Here is a 17,820-nt window from a genome sequence, read left to right as displayed (position 1 = left end):
AGACTCAAGCTAGCTTTGGACCAAAACCTATTAACCCATGTGACAGAGAGATTTGGGGAGAGATCCAGCTGCAAATAATTATTATTTTCAGAATTTCTCATTGAAGGAATGAATCGTTTTGATAATAAAATGTGAGAAAATGTCCATGAAAATGTACTAAAAGCCAAACGGATGTCCTCAAATGTCTTGTTTTGTCCGTCCAACAGTACAAAATCCAAAGACAGTCCATTAACTGTCACATGAAACAAAGAATAAAGCACAGTTCACATGATTGAACTAGGTCAAATTAGGGATTTATGCCTAACAAAAATACCAAAATGTTTTGTTAATTTTCTGTTGATTTATCAACGTCTCAGCTGTGGTCTTAGCCACCTCAGATATGATGCACTTTGTTAAATGATGCCGTATATTAAGAGGAATATAAACTGGACAATGCTACACTGGCTGTGAGGGATGCTCTTTAATATGCAGGAATATTAAACAGTGACTGAAAAAAGGTTTCTGTGTCATGATGGACAAACTGCTTAAGAGACATGTGCCTCATTTCCACTGCATGGTTTGGTTCTGCTTGACTCGTCTTAACTTTCGGTACCAGTTATTTTTCTCCATTTCGTTTTCCACTGCAGATAGTAGTGTAGGCGGGACTCTTAGCTGATCGTAATAGCAACGACCAATGAAACTGCCGTGATCCTCAACACTACACTCTCTGAATCCTTTCAGCAACCAAACAGGAACGTCTGCATCTCGTCAATTGTACAGCGTAGTGTACGACAAAGATATACTTTTTTAAACTGGGTCGAGTGAATAAAAAAAAATTCTGTTTGCTATTGACAGAAGCTTGGCTATTTAAAAATCTGTTTGTGCAGGATCTGGTGAGGATTCTCTCTGACCAATCAGCAGCCTGCAGCGTTTTAGCTCCGCCTTCTAGGGTCGGCTCAGCTCGCTTGGAACCTCGACCAAGTTGGTACCAACAAGAGGACCGGGTACCATCCAGAACTTTTGACAATGGAAAAGCATGAATGAAGCCGTGACATAGCACGCTGTGGAACAACGCAGCACTACTGACTTACAGAGTACATTTCACAGGTAAAAACAGGCCTGAAAATGCTCTAATTTAAAGATGCTGCATGTATTGTAAAATATGAGTGATCTGCTATTTTAACTCTACTGTTTTTTTTACAAATTCTTTGTTTCATATTAAGTACAAGTATCCCTGCAGACACATGTATGGTATCCATGTTGTCATTTGAACCCTGTGGACAGACTGCGGGTCAGAGTAGCCGACAGCTCGTTGCTCACCAGAAGATGTGGCTGAGGAGCAGAGCAGCGTAGTCCCTGAGGGTCCAGTGGTCGTTGAGTGGGTTGATGGAAGCGGCCAGCGGCTCCAGGATGCAGTACATGACGCTGGAGACCAGGCTGCGCACGTAGGAGCCCAGGTACAGGTAGGGGTTCTGGACCAGGCTCTTCACCATGTGGAGGAGCCTGTTGAGCTGCTCCAGGTCGTGGCTTACTGACTTCACCTGCACAGAAACAGCCACACAATCAACATGTTTACGTTTGCTTTATCTACTTTTTAAAAATATGCTAGATTTTACATCTAAAATCGCTTTACCAGGACATTTCCTCCAGTCACCGTTTGTTTGGATTAGTTCAAAAGTGAATTATCCACGAGACGTGATCACGGGACAAACCTACCCCGCTGATGACGTAAACAAAGTACGGCAGGAGGGCAGCGATCTTGGAGTTGGACTGGAGGTCCAGCAGAGCCACCTGAAACACGCAGAAGAAACGGGTTGGAACAGAGCCACTCATTAGCCGGACTGACCCGTGCTCAGCAGCAGTTTACCTTCATGAGGTGAGAGTCCTCTCCCAGGATGGCCCGAGTGATCTGCTGGTAGTACTTCAGCAGGTCGTCCGACAGAGACTGCACCGCTGTGGGAACTGGGACAATGCAACAGTCAGTGACGAACACTGGACACCTCCGTCAGGGTTAGACGGATACACTCAGTGACATACATTCAATTTAACCTATGCTGTAGATACAGTCGAGGTGCTACAGGTCGGTGCATGAGAAATAATAAGAAGCTCAACGTGAGACGGTGTTTCTGTGCCTTAACTGCACACATTTCAAATGTAACAGGTAGAAAACATCTCCAGAAGGATGCGTCCTTTAGGGGCTAGTGAGCATGTAGTGATCTGGTCAGAACCCTGGATTTGAATAAGGCGGAGGATAGTTTTACATGCATGTTCAATAAAATTCATTTCTACATGTTTTTGCAATATAAACCAAATAAAGGACTTCAAATTGAACCACTTCCTCCATGTTTATTTTGTTGCACACAGCCTGCCAGTGACTCAGCTGTGTGTTGACTTGTCAATACACTATATCACACTCGTCATCTTCTGCTTTACTACATTGTGTTGCATTTCTGTGAGCATGCACCAGAGTGACATTTGACAAGATTAAGCACTGCGATTTAATTCACATATTAGGGATTCTGTCCTCTTCGCATTCACTTCCTTGATCATGAGTAGAGGAGCAACATCGACGACTGTGTGTTGAGTGCGTTAATAATGATGTGTCTGAGACTTACCTGTCCCCTGAGGCTCCAGGTTGCCTTTCCCATCCAGGTAAGACACATTTACTGACAGCAGAAGAAAACAGGAACAATGATTAGTAAAAGATACCTCCTGATTTAAAAAAAAACTTTCAGCATCAATGATACCTCTGTGAATAGTTTATGACGGGGCGGTAGCTCATACCTCGCACCAGGGTCTCAGCACAGCCCTTGGGGATGTTGGTGGCCAGAGCCAACTCCACCAGGTTGATGTCCCGGTCCTCGATGAAGAAAAGCTCTCCTTCTTTCACCGGGCGGAAGGGGAGAGCATCCTGGGCCCCGAAGCCACACACGGCCTGATGAACACACGGAGATAAAGAAGCTGGAGGCACCGATGGCCGTAGCATGTTCACGTCATGTCAGACTGAGCTGTTCAGACTCACCTCCACGTTGCTCCAGCGCAGAGCTCTGTTGAAGTCCTCCACCGTCAGCTTCCTCCTCTTGGCATGTCTCATGAACTGAGAGCTGCTCTGTGTGGGTCCAAAACAACACGCAGTCAGTACTGCACCTTAGATGTTAGTTCAAATAATGTGATGAAGATTTGTCCATTTGTGTATGTTTCCTATTGTAAATGCTGATGAAGCTTTTAAACCTAAATTCATCTTTTCAGTGTGAAAGAAAGGTTTCTTTCCTGACTAAATGGAGTGATTGATTCATACTCAAAAGATGGATGTTAGGTTCAGTAACACGTTAATGTTTCAGTCATCATGGAAACACTCACCTGCGTTGCCTCCCTGAGCCGGTAGCACACGTCCTCGGCCAGCAGAGCGGCCACATCGTCGGCCAGCTCAACGCCTACACTCTCGGCCATGAGTTTGACGGAGTCCCGGGAAACCTCGGCGAAGCGGCGCTCCTCCCGGTCCGCCATGCTGGAAACTGAGGAGGAAAAACACCTTACGTTAACCCTTTGAGACCGTTTGTAAGGCCCGGTACATCTTAGAAATGGAGGCGGCGTGGAGGGCGCCAGGTCTTTCAGAACTTCTGGGGCTCCCTACGTAAAGGCTGCAACATCTGGTGTTTTTAGGTTTAGATTTAGATTATATTCAAATAGACTCGTGCTTGGTTGATCAGCCATATCCCGAATTCACATATCCAATTCGTTGCAGGTCTTGACTTTTGGTGTATCCATTATATGATAGTGACAATAAGACAAACATCTTCCATTTACCACCTTTTCCAGTAGGAACTCGAACAGTGTCCTTATGCTAACAAAATTAAATATGGGTTTCGTCTATCAGCTGGAACAAACAATTCAAAAGTGAATATTGTGAAATTATAATTTACGTTATAGTGACGCGAAGATAGCTACCACTGTTTTGCTGTATAAAAGTGTGTTACTGCGTTATTTAAGATAACACTAGATAGTAAAATACAATGAGGCAACCAAATAACGTTACCAGCCTGAGCCATTACCGGTTGTAGCCAGCTACAATCACGTAAGATGCTACTAGCTTAAGTTTACTGTTTAACGACAGAGAAAGTACAATGACAAATGTCAAATATTTGAACTAGACTGTACCGTCTTAGCTAAGAGCGGCTGTTGGCCGAGTATCAGAGTCAGAGGGAAAGTTTGCATCAGCGTAGCTCCTCCAAACAGCAGGCGCTCTATTAACAGTCAAGTTAGCCAGTATGAGAAAGGAAATCAGTTACGCCCTTCAAAATAAGACGACATTGGAGAGCGTAGTCTATTTTTGAAGAGTGACACTTTTATGATTAAATGCAATATAATAGGGAAATTGTGTAAATTTGTAGTTTTTTTTAAAACTTTCTTAATCCAAGTGAATGAATTTGATTAAAACGCACCACATCCGGTCTCATTCTTGCCAACTTGACTGCTCCATATTGATTTTCCCATTTCCGTAAACTAGTGACGCGCCAAGAGGTGAATGCCAGTGATTGGTGGATTGCATTGAGCTACAGTTCAATTAATAGAGGCTTTAGTCCCGCCTTTTCCGGTGTCTGACGCTCTTGTATTGCGGAGTGTTTGGTCTGCTGTGATAACCCAAAAAGATGAAGGGGAAAGAGTGAAATGCCAGATATTGGTTGGCACAGTTAGTAAAGAATAAGTTTATTGATAACCGAAAAATTGTGCATTAGTGGCCTTATGGGTCAAAGAAAAGTCTTTGTATCATGACAAAACTCCTTGATGCAGTAGCTCCCATACCCCTGCTTTGTGTATAAAATATTTAACAACAGTTTCTGCATTCTATAAAAAGGTCATGGAAGGCCTCTGTGGTCAGTTAAGTTCTTACACACCCAACTTGGGAAGGTTGTACAATTGTAATGTTTAAACAAAGATAATCAGCTTACAGTCTAAAATATTGTAAACTGTAGCAGTAAGAGTGAACCAAGGGACCTTTTCTGTAGCTCGTTATCGGTGTCCTTTTTGTACTCACATTTTACTGTAGTCACAGTGATTTCTAAGAGACCTTGATGCACAAGCAAACCTTACAAGTTCAAAAAACAAAGACTTCCACGGCAAGGTTAGAAATTAAAATTAGTTTATTCATGATTCTGAGGTCAGACATTTCATTTACTCAGTTCATTAATAAAGTATTTACAATAGTTAAAAAATTGAATTACACTAATAGCAGTAACTGTAGTGATTCCACAGACTTCATATCCAAAACTACCAGACTAAATAATCTGCAATTTAACAGTTCAAGTCCTGCTTGAGCTGCTGACACAAGCTCTCAAGTCAAACAACCTCAACTTAAAAAAAAAAATATATATATATATATATATATATATATATATATATATATATATATATATATATATATATAATAAATTCCCTCGACAAGAGGACTTAAAAAATAAACACAATCTATTTAATTGAGCTGTGGCGTTCAGTGCTGGTTTCTAACTGGGACCACATCCAGTTAGATGGCCCTGTTGTCCCAGATCGCCTGGGCCTTGCTGCTCTCCAGCTGCTGCAGGTGGAGGGCCAGTGGCAGCAGCAGGTCACTGAGGTGCTGACTGGAGAAGGTGAAGGCGTTGTGGGCAGTGACCTCTGCCGGCGGCGTGGCGAGAGGAGAGTCCGACGGAGGAGAAGACAAGGTGGAAGACATTGGAGAGGAGGAGGTGAAGAGGGAGGTGGGGGAAGGTAAACCAGAGCTGCCGGACAACCCTCCTTGGAACTGGTCGGTTGTTCGGATCTTGTTGGGGAGGCCGTGCTGGAAGCGGCAGCGTGTGCCGTAAAGGCAGAACCCGAAGGAGCTGAAGGTGCGGCACAGAGCTCCGCGGGGCTTCCACTGTTTGGTCGGATGTTGGAGGTGGGGGCTGGAAACGGGCACAGGCATCTCCTCTCCTACGTCGGGCGACTCCGAACCGCTGCCGACATCTCCGCCCTCCACATGTAGGAAGTTGCAGCGGGTGCCGAAGGGACAGACGCCGAAGGAGCAGAAGGTGCGACAGGGGACATTCCTGCGGCGGCGCAGGGCGGGGCGCTGCTCGGCATCGTCGTGGACAAACAGGCAGCGGCTGCCGTAGTAGCAGTAGCCGGTCGTGTGGAAGCCGCGGCACAACTCCGTCTTGTACTTTGGGTGGCGGAAGGGAACGTGGAGCTCGTGGAGGCCGTGGGCAAACTGGCAGCGCTCGGAGTACTTGCAGACACCAGTAGTGGAGTAGCTGGTGCAGAGCTCGGTCTTGTAGCGGGTGGAGCAGACCCAGGGGCTGAGGGTCGGGGAAGAGGACTCTACGAGGGGGAGCAGGGCCTCAGCCAGGGAGAAGCCTTCACCGCCACAATCTATGTCCGATTCCTCGCTGGACAGCAGGTTGTCGACCAGCATCTCATCTTGGTAGGAAGGCAGGAACAAGTCATCACTTCTGGCCTGAAAACAAAAAAGGTTCAGAGTTTGAGTTGAAGGTATACAGCACATCATCCATATTCTCCTCACTTCATGAGAAGTCACTTTGGTCTTTAAGAAAAGATGTCCACCATTTATTAGTGTCCAAATTCTGCCTGTGGAATCAGCTCTATAGAGTGCCTTTGTGTTGAGGGACTTCTTCTGCAAACAATCCCACAAGTCAGAAAATGTATTTGAGCTCCAATTCCTGTGAGTTAGCATAAGAGTGCTAAATGCTGTTGGTTGTTCCCTTCTATCAACTTCCAGTCTTTCAGAAGGCTGCATCTAATGATATTGTATTTATTAATCCATTAATCTATACACTCCCTCCAAACAAGTTAATTTAACAAATTCCCAGATCCTCATGCGACATGGAATTATTTAAATTATTCTACCATTTACCTCAAGACTATACAAACAAGTAGCGGTCATGGAAATGGAAACCCTCATTTGTCTGATCAATGATGTACTAATGTTATTGCCAATGCCAACAATACTTCGTTACAAAATAAAGTAGGTCCTCATATTTAAGACAAATGTAAAAAGACTTGCCTCAAACATGACTGCAAACAGATGGAGTTACTTGTGAGATTTTGAGAGGTGAAACCTGGCAGAAAACCCGGTCTAACGAGCAGAAGGGTGTGTTAGTAGAGTGACCCTGACCCTCCTGCTCTGTAATGGAGTCACAAGCAAAGGTAGAGTGTTCCCCTCTTAACTTTTAAACCGGCTTTCACCTCCCGCCTCCTACTTGAAAATGAGCATCAGGTGTGCTCGAGCACAACATCACGAGTGTGTCCCCGGCGACCAATCAACGCGCTTGAAGACGGACCAATCCGGTTAGCAGCTGTGACGATATCTGCGTCACAGTACCTGCAGCGCTAGCAAACATTGGCTAACGCTAATGTTAGCTTAGATGTGTTTGTTTGCCGGGTGGTATGTTTGTTTGTCAGGTGAAAGAGCTAGTCTGGCACTGGCATACTGTATAACATTGCATTTTATTCGAGTAGAGACTGGTTTATATTTCTATTGCGTAAGATATGAAATGATAAATCATAGAGTCCAGACATTATATATTGTTATATAATAAGCTGATCATATTACATTATATACATATATGTCTATATATATATAAATAAGTTATTTTATTTTACATTATATATTATATTTATATCAATATATATATATATATATATATGTCTATAGATAGATATAGATAGATATATCATGTAAAGTATTATCTTATCTTATATCTATAGATATAATTGGCGATTGTGGCTAAGTGGATAGCAGGGCCGTCTTTCAATCAGAGGGTCGGCGGTTCAAAACCCGGCTCCAGCTACGCTAGTCGCATGTCGATGTGTCCTTGAGCAAGACACTTAACCCCAATTGCTCCCGGTGTAGAAATGTGATAGACTCTGAATTGTAAGTCGCTTTGGATAAAAGCGTCTGCTAAATGACTGTAATGTAATATAAGATAATACTTTATATGACAAAATACATTCGTGCATATAGCTGAATCCAGTCGGGTTTTGTATTCTTTACCGGCCGTCAGTGACAAACCTGATTAGTTCTGAGCTGGAGTGGACGTTTATCACAGGGCTCAATCCACATCCTCCGTGTGAACACACCGTTAGAGGCGAGGGCCTCGGGTTCATTTCAGGTTTGTCGAAATTAACACCTCAGTCGGAATTATTTCAAACAAGCCTTCTAATTAAAAGCCGTCTGATAGGAACACAGCTGAGTACAAATAGACAAATATTTCCTTTAGCCAGGCTAATCGTTTCTAATCAGACCCAGATCAGGAAGTCTTCAATATGTTCATACTGTCAGTAGAAACACACCTCCGATTCATCCAGAAAGGATTTATCCCTTTATTTTCTATTCTTTTGACATTTTAAATCACAGTGAATGTTTTTGAGAACTAGATTTAATCCTGAAGGTACTTGTTGATTAAGTACAAGCAGGAAACACAAAATAATAATAAGTCACCATCTTCACTGCTCAAGCTGTCAAGTATTAATTGAGGTTTGGACTCTAACTTCAGGACACTGACTCACAAATCTTTTCCCTCTTTATTTGTGAATATAATGGAATAAAACAAGAGAGAAGAATTTTACAATAAATAAAAAAAAACCTGTGGGCGTGTTAAATGATCCCACCCAACATGTAAATTAAAGTCAGCTGTTTATGCTCACCAAAAATTTGCAAACAGACATATATTTAGAATAACTTGAAGGAAGAAAATAATTGAACTTTCCTAAAAGAAATAAGACATAAAAAACTTAAAAACAGATTCAAATAACACATATTTGCACTGCTTTCATACACAGTATCATACCTCATTTACACAGTTCTGTGGTCCGTCAAGATAAGTTGTTTTTAAAAATCTGAGATGAGAAGGTGTTCCACATAACTGCACCTCCAACTGAAAACTGTAAAACTGTGGAAGGAAACGGTGAGTGAATTGTAAAGAAATTGAAATACAAAAGCACCTATCTTATGTTTATTGATGCCAGATTATGAAATAATGGGTCAATATGAAGATTCCAGCTAGGTTGTCGCCATTCTAACAATGTTTTTGTAATAAAAAGATTGAATAGTGATTGGTTTTAGATGTGCTGGCCCATACATTATTGCTGTTATGTCTTACTCACTGTAAAATACACAATCACAGCTAGACATCATTGATTACCAAAGAACTATTACCCCCCCCCCCCCCCCCCTTTTTTTTTTGATAAAGTTTATGTGGAATAAGCACTTTTATTATAGATTTTTACTCACTATTTGATAAAAGAAATGACAGAGATGCGTTGGCCTTGTTCATTGTTTTCCATGACCTTATAAATGAGCCCTTCATATCTACATATGACGGTCCTCTTCACTTGTACCACCATATTTCTACAGGAGCCCAGAAAGGACAAACCAAACACTGGCTCTAGAGAGAGCCTCTCACCTTTCTTGCCCGCTGAAGGCCACCGTAGTTCTCCAACACGCTTGTAAAAGGAGCCGTGAGTGGAGGGATATTTAGTTGGCTGCAATCTGCAGCCTCGCCACTAAACCCCACACACTGCTCCTTTAATGCCACAAACATTAAACATAGTTAACTTTAGTCACTCAAACCTTTAGAAAAGCAGCCATCAGCATCGGTACCGCTTTTCATGCCAGGGCTAATTCAACCCCTTATGTTGCCAAAATGGCCCTTCTTGATACCTCACATGGAGAAAATTCATTTTCTTACCAAACACTCCCTAAATAAATAAGTCTTTAATTTTAAAAAAACGTAATTATTTTGCCTAAAAAAAACTTTTTTTGCATAAAATTAGCAGAAATATTATTTGTGTTTGGACATATTTAATCTTGGAATAAATAAACAAGACAAAGAAACGTGCAGTTTTTGATCCACATCTAATTAAAGACACACTGAGGTTTGATACCCAGCTCTACAGAGGACACGGCTCGTTTCCTCTCTGGGAGCAATGAGGCGAACACCGAGACACACAGTGGACAAAGAGCCCATGACTGACCACGAAGAAAAAAAAAATCTTTATTTCTTTTCTTATCAAGATACATTAAAGGATACAGAGACGTCGGAATAAAAAACACTTGAGAAAAAGTTTCAGTTTGTAGCATGTTTAGTCTCTCCATCATACAAAAATCAGCACCCTGTCCCCTTTGAATGTGGCCCCTGGTTCAAATGACCCCCCCCCCCCCCCCCACCCTATGAAGGAGAGCAATGTTTCACATGTACAGTAGCCTAGTTGAGCCATCTCCACAATAATGGAGCAGAATTACACACTTTGGATGTAAAAAAAGTTTAAAATATGCCAGTTGTCCACTTCGTCTTTACACAGATTAGTATTTTCTACAAACTTGACATATCAAATTTCTTTTTTGGAGAAATATTACAAAGCCCACATTGGGACCAAACTTGCTTATAAAACCTGTGTGAGTCCTCGGTGCTGTGGAGATTCACGGGAATTATAATCATCCAATTAACAACTCGCTTTTAGAACTCACCCATAACGGTACAAACCGGGGGAACCAACATAGACAAAGGAAATGAAAGCACATGGAGACGAGCTGAAGACGCGTCATCAGACATTTACAGAAGAGGATCAAGGCCGTGAGAGGCTCTGAATAAATCCATGTTCGGAGACAAAGTACAACTTTAATCTCAGACTCTTTTTGCAACACTATTCCAGAACTTCAGTTTTGGGCCCCAATTGTCTTCCGTACATTTACATATTGATGTTTTTTTTTTAAACAGACTTCTCACTTGACCAGTAAAATAACAGCATCAGTTTCCTTCAAACCAAACATCGTCAGCAATGCTGAGGCTTTAATCTAACATGACCCCAGGGCTAAAAGTGTCCACGACAGTCTATTTTTGCACATTATGGCTTCATTTTGAACTTTTGCCGACTCGAACATAGTACCTCAAAGCCAAATGTGTTCTCTCATGGCAAGTCACACAGTAACCACCATCATTAGATTTTCCTCAGACACCACACATGATCCGTCCTACAATGTAAGCGATGACCTCTGCCCTTTGAGTCCAGGCAGCTCGTTCAAACGTACTGAACTGAGGTCAGGAGAGCGCAGCCGAGTCCTCTCTTCAAACGGATGAAAGTGGCTGTAAAACTGACAGGAGACCAAAGACCAAATGCGGCAGTTCGACTGCGAAAGCAACCTTCGTTCATTTTTGTTTTGTTAAATGTCTACTGTGATGCCTGGAGAAGGTGGAGACGCTATGGAGGGTTCATTAACAGTAAAAATATCAAGTGAGCACAAAACTACTGTGAGCAGTTAAGTCAGGATGAGTAAGTCGAACGTGTCAGTTCAGGCTGTATAAACTAGAAATTCGGTGCATTTGTGTAAAACTGTTTGGTGATTAGCATTAATTTAAGGGCAACATGACGTGTGGCTGTTAGACCAGATTTACTTCAACTATTTTGATGACTGGATATTTGTGTATATCTGGGTTTTGGAGTATTAATCGGTTAAAACGATTTGAAGATGGCCATTCAGATCATCAGCAGATTCATCGATAATGATCATGTTTGTTTTTACTTACGTTGTCTAACAAAGTGGCACCTTTGAAACATCACTGTCTCTGCGCACACACACACACACACACACACACACACACACACACACACACACACACACACACACACACACACACACACACACACACACACACACACACACACACACACACACACACACACACTGTGCTCACTCAGTATTTCTGTCAGTGAGGTGGTTCAGGGTTTTGGCTCCTGGCTGATGACGGGGACAGTTACAGACAACAAACACTTTGTTTAGACGGACTGAGGACGGCTCAACGTGTCCCAACACGTCTCCTCAACTTCACCAGTGAAGAGCACAGTCAACGAGCTACGATTAATAGCCAGTCAGATTTGTCCCTGCTGGAATGACATTTTCTCATCAAATTAGACCCCCCCCCCCCCCCATACTGCGGGCTTCATCCCCTTACAACGGTGCGTATATTTACACAAAGATAGAGACGTCGTGGAGGAAGAAAAACAAAGTGTGCTTTAACACCGTTGTTTTCAGGATGAGATGTATCTCAATTTAAATTACACATTTAAAAACAGGCGCAATTGAAAAGGGGATCAAAAAATTATTTAGGATCTGGAATAAAATACTACAACGCCCAAGGTGTTGCGCGAGTGTCGATGTGTGTGTGTGATGGAAATGTACAGTCATCTAAGTGTGTGTGTGTGTGTGTTGGACACATCAACGTTTGGGAAGTAACAGAGGACTAAAGAAAAGAGGGAAATAAAAGACTACTGGTATGGCGTACTGTGCTGCCTGTTAAGTGACGGCCTGAGCACAGACCCTCCCCAACCCGACCCCCATGTCCTGGTAAAAGACCACCCCCCCATGTCCCTCCACCCTTCAGTCCTCCAGGACGATGGGCTCGTTGGTGCTGGAGGGGAGCAGGGGCATGACCAGGGAGCGGGGGGGCGGTGGCAGTTTGATCCGGACCAGGAGGTGAGGTTTCCTCGCTGCCCGGCGCATCTCTGACTGGGTCAGATGCTTCCTCAGAGCCCTGGTTGACAGAGAACACCAGGACATAATGAGTTTAACTTCATCCACTGTGACGACTACAAGACTGTCATGTTTCAATCAGCAGCTGAAAGAAATACTGGGCCTTTATTGTGGTAGAAACCAGACCATCCTTTCCTTACTTTACCACAGGGTAGGAAATTTACATATTTTTTTGGGGGCAACTTTTGCCCCCACTGACTGAAATCTAGGGGCATTTTCAAAAAATTGGGGGCACTTTTTGAAACTTGTGAAATAACATTTAACCTTTGTTCAAAATAATAAATATACGTATTTAGGCTTACAGTATATGAGCAATTGTCATCAAATGGCAATAATAAGACTATTAGGCAGTAGTCTACAGATTCAAAGTGTTTTCTTAGATTTTTTGAACAAAAAACAAACGTAAATCAGACAATCATATTCAATCATATTCTTATTTCTTTGTGGTTATTTATTGTTATTATTAAATGTTTTAAACAACTATTAACAATTATTAAGTCAACGATGCCTTGATTACATATATATCAGTCATTGTATGGAATTATTGAGAAAAAATATTTTTGTAGCACCTCAAATATTGTGATATTATCCATTTTTGTCCTGAACATATGCATTAGCATTGTGTGGAATTTTTGAGAAAAACATTTTTATAGCACCTTAAAAATTAAAAAAATGTGCCATTTGAAGGTACAAATTCAGTTCAGAGTTTTTACTTAGTAAAATATCTTAATTGACTGTCAGGTATTATTCATTTCCAGCAACCCTCAAATCAAAGAATAAAGACACTTTACGCACAATTTAGGTGTATTTTCCCTTTAACTCACGAGATGCAGGTAGCATGTTTTATACTTAATGTGAATAAAATAGTTTACTGTGAATTTCAGGATATAGGTGCACTAAAATTTAAGTGTCTGCTGAGTTGACCGCAGTCTCGCAGTCACAGGTCTGATTAAGAAGCGCTCCATTTTTTTATTCGTTTAGAAAGTTCGGGGGCATTTTTTGCCCCTCTCCTAGTGATATCAGGGGCAAAATGATATTTCTTAGGGGCAGTTTTGCCCTTTGCCCTCGTGCATTTCCGACGCTGCTTTACCACCGTGATGGTGTTGCATCTTTAAGATTACAGCGTTTGAATGATGTAGAAGAAGAAGAAGTACCTGGTGTCCTTGGTAGCCACAAACACCACAGGGTTGGGCGCCTCCCCCTGGCTGACCTTCTGCCGCTTGATGACCGACTGAGAGGTGGTTCTCATACCTGAAGTGTACGGCCTCCCATTGGCCGGGTAGGGCACGCCTACAGCCTGTGGACCAATGACAGACCGGCTGAGTGAATCAGCCGTGTTCGCTACCTAAAAAGGTAAACATGTGATCAGACTTGTATGATGATTACAAGAGACAGGCCAGTGCCTGTCAGCGGCCTCAGGCCCCGATCGCACCGAGACGCGTCGTAGCAGGCACGTCACCGCTTCCTAAACTCCCCCATGGCAAAGCCAGTCGGGCGAAACAGCTGATGAGCCGTTGGAGGTACGCAACCACAAGATCAAATGTGAATAACAGGGGAACCATGGAATTAATGCAGACATCGAGTTCTTGCTGTTGCATGAGAAAGAAGCTAATGAAATACAACCCACTAACATCAAACTTTCATCCGCTTTTGTCCGTTCCTTCCACATCTACCGGCATCAAAAGAGGAAGTCAGTGGTAAAGCAGTAAAGCCCGCCTCTTGCTAGATTTGATTGGCTGCCTGGGCCAAGTAGTGACGTGTCTCTCTGGAATATTGATCTCTCTCCCCATATTTGAAGAGAACACTTGAAGCCATCACATAAAGGCAACCTGTCCAGAAAAAGCCGTTTAGAAAGAACCTTTTCTGTAAATTATACAGCTAGTTTTTCTAGTAACAGAAAAGGCAGTGAAGGTGGCCGTGGACATACGCAGAGAAGGGTGTTATGGGTAGGGAGGAGCTGATGCGTACTTGCACGTCAAGCATTTGATTGATATGTGTGATTCCACTTTATGTCAGCATATTTTCTGAAATCATAAGCCAGCAGGGCTGTGAACACAGTGTGTGTGCATGTGTGTAATACTAACGTTCTCGAAGCCTCTCTTTCCCAGCAGGCTTTGGCCCACGCGGGGCTGGCTGGCCTGGTTCCTGTTGATGGGTGTCGGGGGTCCTCGAGACGCCTTCAGTTTCAGAGGGGCTGAGATGGCTGCGGAGACACAACGACACTCCTCAACAACCAATCGCAACGGAGAAGGTGGATTCAGAGAGAAGTGACGGTCATGTGACGCGTCCTTCAGAGAGAAGTGACGGTCATGTGACGCGTCCTTACCTAAATCCTTCACTATGTTGGACAGAGACGGTCGAGGCACCAACTTGGTCTTTTGAGGAGTTTTTGTGGCTTTGGGCAGCCTGATTATACCTGAAGACACAAACAAGGTACAACGTGGTTTAGACTCATCTTACATATGGTGCTCGCACATAACCAACCTGTGATTGACATGCATTAAAGTGAGAGTGTTGTACATACACTCAGCCTTGACAGCGTTGGCATTGATGGACGCGTAGGGCCGCCGCGCGGCGCGGTGAGGCTGCAGGATGTCCTCGCACACCCGCCGGGCGATGCGTGTCAGCTTGGTGGTCTGCAGGATGAACGTCTGGCGGTTCTTGGCCAGCAGCTTGGCGCGACCCTCGTTGCGGGTGAACGGCGACATGCCCTGGACCTCCTGGCGTGTCATGTGACCGCGGGGGCCTGACTCCTGCACGAAGAGGAAGAGGGGATACCGTGAGGACGGAGTCATGTCATTCTGAGAGGACAACTCTTGAATGGAATGTTTGTTAGAACTCAAGCCTGAGACTGTGAGGACGGAGACTTACAGAGCCGGTTCTAGCGGCGCCCTCTAGCTGCGTGGGGGTCTTCAGGCCTCCGTACTTCTTCCAGTAGATCCAGCAGGAGGCGCACAGTCTGCACTGCATGTTGGGAGGCCCCCAGGCATACCACTGAGCAGACTGGGCCACTGGGTAGGTGGAGGGAACATTGGTGTTAGGAGAGGGCAAATGTAGTTCTGATTGGACATTCGACAGTTTTTTATGTTGATGAATATAAAAAAAACTGCAGTTACATCCGGTGTGAGTAATTGTTTATCTTAAAAGTTCATCTTATTCATCCAGGTGCACAACGTCAAGTCAAAACGTTATTATCTCCTGGACTGAAACTGTAAACCTGTGACCTCAAAATGAGGCCTCTTGTCTTCTGTTTTGATATCAGTCCTGAAGATTCTTGTGATCATTGCTGCCCTAAAAACAACTAAATCTGGAGTCACTAGAATTCCATCCACCCATCAGATGGGTCCTGCACCGTGCGTACTTACTGTGGCAGCTCTCACAGCTGAGTCCCTTCTGGAAGCCTGCAGCCCCGTTCATACCAGGCTTGCTGCCTGGCACCATGATCTGGTTGGGGTTGGGTTTGGTGCTGGAGAGGGAGGGGAAAAAGGGAGAGTTATCCTGACAGCAGTTCTAACTACAGGTGGGTACATCGTGAAGCGGTTTACAGTGATACTTACTAGGTGGGGATGTACACCTGCTTCAGCTTGCTGTCTGCCTCTGCTGCCTTTAGTCGTTTCTGACAGAGAGAGAAAACAGTGAATGGTTTGTGAATGAGCAGGGAATCCCAAACGGTGCTTTGAGGCGCCTCACTGCAGACCTACCTGTTGGATGTAGCGGTCGGTAGTCTTCCACATGTAGTAGAACTGGACCACACTGGCTAGAGACTTCCAGGGCAGCTGAGGGAGAGGAAGGATACAAACAGAATATATGTTTAGTTTAGGGCTGAAACCATTCCTGAAGAAACTTGAGCAGCACAAACACTAAAAATGATTGGGCTTTGATTACACCCCTGACCCCCGTCCACAACAACTCTGGGGTTCATTGAGCCCCTAATCATCAGTGCTCAGATTGAGGAGAGCTAGCTAACGTTAGCCGTTAGCAGCCGGTGGGCAGCACAGTCCTGCTTGGCTAAATAATGAAGCTAACAGCTAACGTTGACGGAGGTTGCATTGAGTTACATTATGATGCATTCAAGCTTTATTAAGTAAAGCTCAATTTAGTAAAAAATTTGTATCAAAGTAAATTATAATGCAAATATTTAAGTAAAACAATAAACACCTAATTAACTCCTATTCATTTGAATTGTGTTTCTGCATAACTACTATAAATGAAACTGTAATATGGCACTGAAATGCACTAATGAGGTTTAGTTTTGACAGATTAGATTATTGTTTGCAATTTATTTTTTATTCTGTCTTATTTTCTCTTTTGTATATGTATTATTGCTTCTTACTAAAGTAATTTATTTATCAGATTGCTCGATTAATCAACGGAATAATTGGAAGAATACTTGATTACTAAAATAATTGACGTCTGCTGCCATAGTTCAGTTCAATTCCACATCAAACTGACGTTAACAGCAGCGTTTAAATGTTTGCATCACCAGTGAATACCACCAATCAACAACAGCACTCATCAAGCTTCCACAGGAGAGAAGAAGAAGAAGCTTACAAAGTCCTGGCGGATGTCGTTGAAGTCCTTGCCGTATTTCTCCAGGGCCTCCTCAAACAGCATGGCCTCTGAGGCGCTCCACTCCTCCATCTCATCGCGGCACAGCACCGGGCCGCCCTGAGGGACCAGCGTGGACATGGCTTTGGCCAGGTCATAGCTGTTCTTCTGCAACGTGTCCATGGCATGGAACTGAGAGCAGGGGGAAGGAAGAGAGGCACATTAGAGCTTCAGCACCACAGACAGCAGGAGCTATGCATTACACATATATTAGCATTAGAGGCTAAGGCTTGTCATGTGATTTCTCCTGTATATACTTCTAAACACAGCCAGATTGTAAAATTGGTGTCTAGGAAGGTAGTAGTTGGTTGAGTTGGCTCAGCACACCACATGCTGTTTTGGGATCAGTGATATATGAGCTCCCTTTCAGGAAACCTTTAATGTCGCCACATCTCAACAGTCACAACTGAAGCTGCTGTGGATACACGAGGTGACAAGACGTCGATGGTGTGAGAGACTTTTGCTACTTAAAGCCCCATCATGTTACACAGTGGATGCAGTGGTCCCAAACATGGACTGGGCTTCTTAAAATCGGACATGGAACAGGATGTCCATGTGTGCTATAAAAGCTACTACAAGGAACTTTCATCTTGTGTGGATTTTGGCGCTCCCTGTGGACAAAAGCGGGAATGTTTCAGAAAACCAGATTCCTTTTAGAAAACCTCGTA

At 43.5% G+C, this 17,820-nt stretch overlaps 3 protein-coding genes across 5 annotated transcripts in view; all 3 read right to left on the bottom strand.

The window, feature by feature from the left end:
- Positions 1–4,238, bottom strand: part of taf6l (TAF6-like RNA polymerase II, p300/CBP-associated factor (PCAF)-associated factor) — a 12,057-nt gene extending 7,819 nt beyond the window's left edge. Inside the window, exons 1-8 of the mRNA XM_076087160.1 lie at positions 4,138–4,238; positions 3,340–3,494; positions 3,002–3,088; positions 2,764–2,914; positions 2,595–2,645; positions 1,847–1,941; positions 1,696–1,770; positions 1,300–1,520 (exon numbers count right to left, since the gene is read on the bottom strand). Of these exons, the coding sequence (XP_075943275.1) occupies positions 1,300–1,520; positions 1,696–1,770; positions 1,847–1,941; positions 2,595–2,645; positions 2,764–2,914; positions 3,002–3,088; positions 3,340–3,486 (827 nt within the window). The 5' untranslated portion in view covers positions 3,487–3,494; positions 4,138–4,238. The remainder of the gene's footprint in view (positions 1–1,299; positions 1,521–1,695; positions 1,771–1,846; positions 1,942–2,594; positions 2,646–2,763; positions 2,915–3,001; positions 3,089–3,339; positions 3,495–4,137) is intronic.
- A 1,235-nt stretch (positions 4,239–5,473) lies between these two features.
- On the bottom strand, positions 5,474–7,250 carry cth1 (cysteine three histidine 1). The gene is made up of 2 exons (XM_076086903.1): positions 7,215–7,250; positions 5,474–6,451 (listed from the first exon to the last, which is right to left on the bottom strand). The coding sequence occupies exons 1-2, from the start codon at positions 7,248–7,250 to the stop codon at positions 5,501–5,503; spliced, it is 987 nt and encodes a 328-aa protein (XP_075943018.1). The 3' UTR covers positions 5,474–5,500.
- A 2,736-nt stretch (positions 7,251–9,986) lies between these two features.
- mta2 (metastasis associated 1 family, member 2) overlaps positions 9,987–17,820 on the bottom strand; it is a 44,311-nt gene continuing 36,477 nt past the window's right edge. Inside the window, exons 9-18 of one of the 3 annotated variants that reach the window (XM_076087158.1) lie at positions 17,096–17,284; positions 16,246–16,320; positions 16,102–16,160; positions 15,910–16,010; positions 15,416–15,555; positions 15,069–15,297; positions 14,871–14,960; positions 14,629–14,747; positions 13,699–13,889; positions 9,987–12,536 (exon numbers count right to left, since the gene is read on the bottom strand). In XM_076087158.1, the coding sequence (XP_075943273.1) occupies positions 12,392–12,536; positions 13,699–13,889; positions 14,629–14,747; positions 14,871–14,960; positions 15,069–15,297; positions 15,416–15,555; positions 15,910–16,010; positions 16,102–16,160; positions 16,246–16,320; positions 17,096–17,284 (1,338 nt within the window). In that variant the 3' untranslated portion in view covers positions 9,987–12,391. Of the gene's footprint in view, positions 12,546–13,698; positions 13,890–14,628; positions 14,748–14,870; positions 14,961–15,068; positions 15,298–15,415; positions 15,556–15,909; positions 16,011–16,101; positions 16,161–16,245; positions 16,321–17,095; positions 17,285–17,820 lie in introns of all 3 variants that reach the window. The other 2 variants (XM_076087157.1, XM_076087159.1) reach the window with 2 other exon arrangements.

Source organism: Anarhichas minor, unplaced genomic scaffold (assembly GCF_050575085.1).
Source record: "Anarhichas minor isolate MPS153535 unplaced genomic scaffold, ASM5057508v1 ptg000009l, whole genome shotgun sequence".
Lineage (NCBI taxonomy): Eukaryota > Metazoa > Chordata > Actinopteri > Perciformes > Anarhichadidae > Anarhichas > Anarhichas minor.
The sequence above is the reverse complement of the archived record's forward strand: the minus strand, read 5'-3'. Positions and strand labels throughout refer to the sequence as shown.

Excerpts from the sequence above, each read along its gene's own strand:
- cth1 (XM_076086903.1), bottom strand. The coding sequence starts at position 7,250 with ATGTTGTGCTCGAGCACACCTGATGCTCATTTTCAA. Across the intron at positions 6,452-7,214 it reads CACCTGATGCTCATTTTCAA|GCCAGAAGTGATGACTTGTT; the intron begins GTAGGAGGCGGG and ends TTTTGTTTTCAG.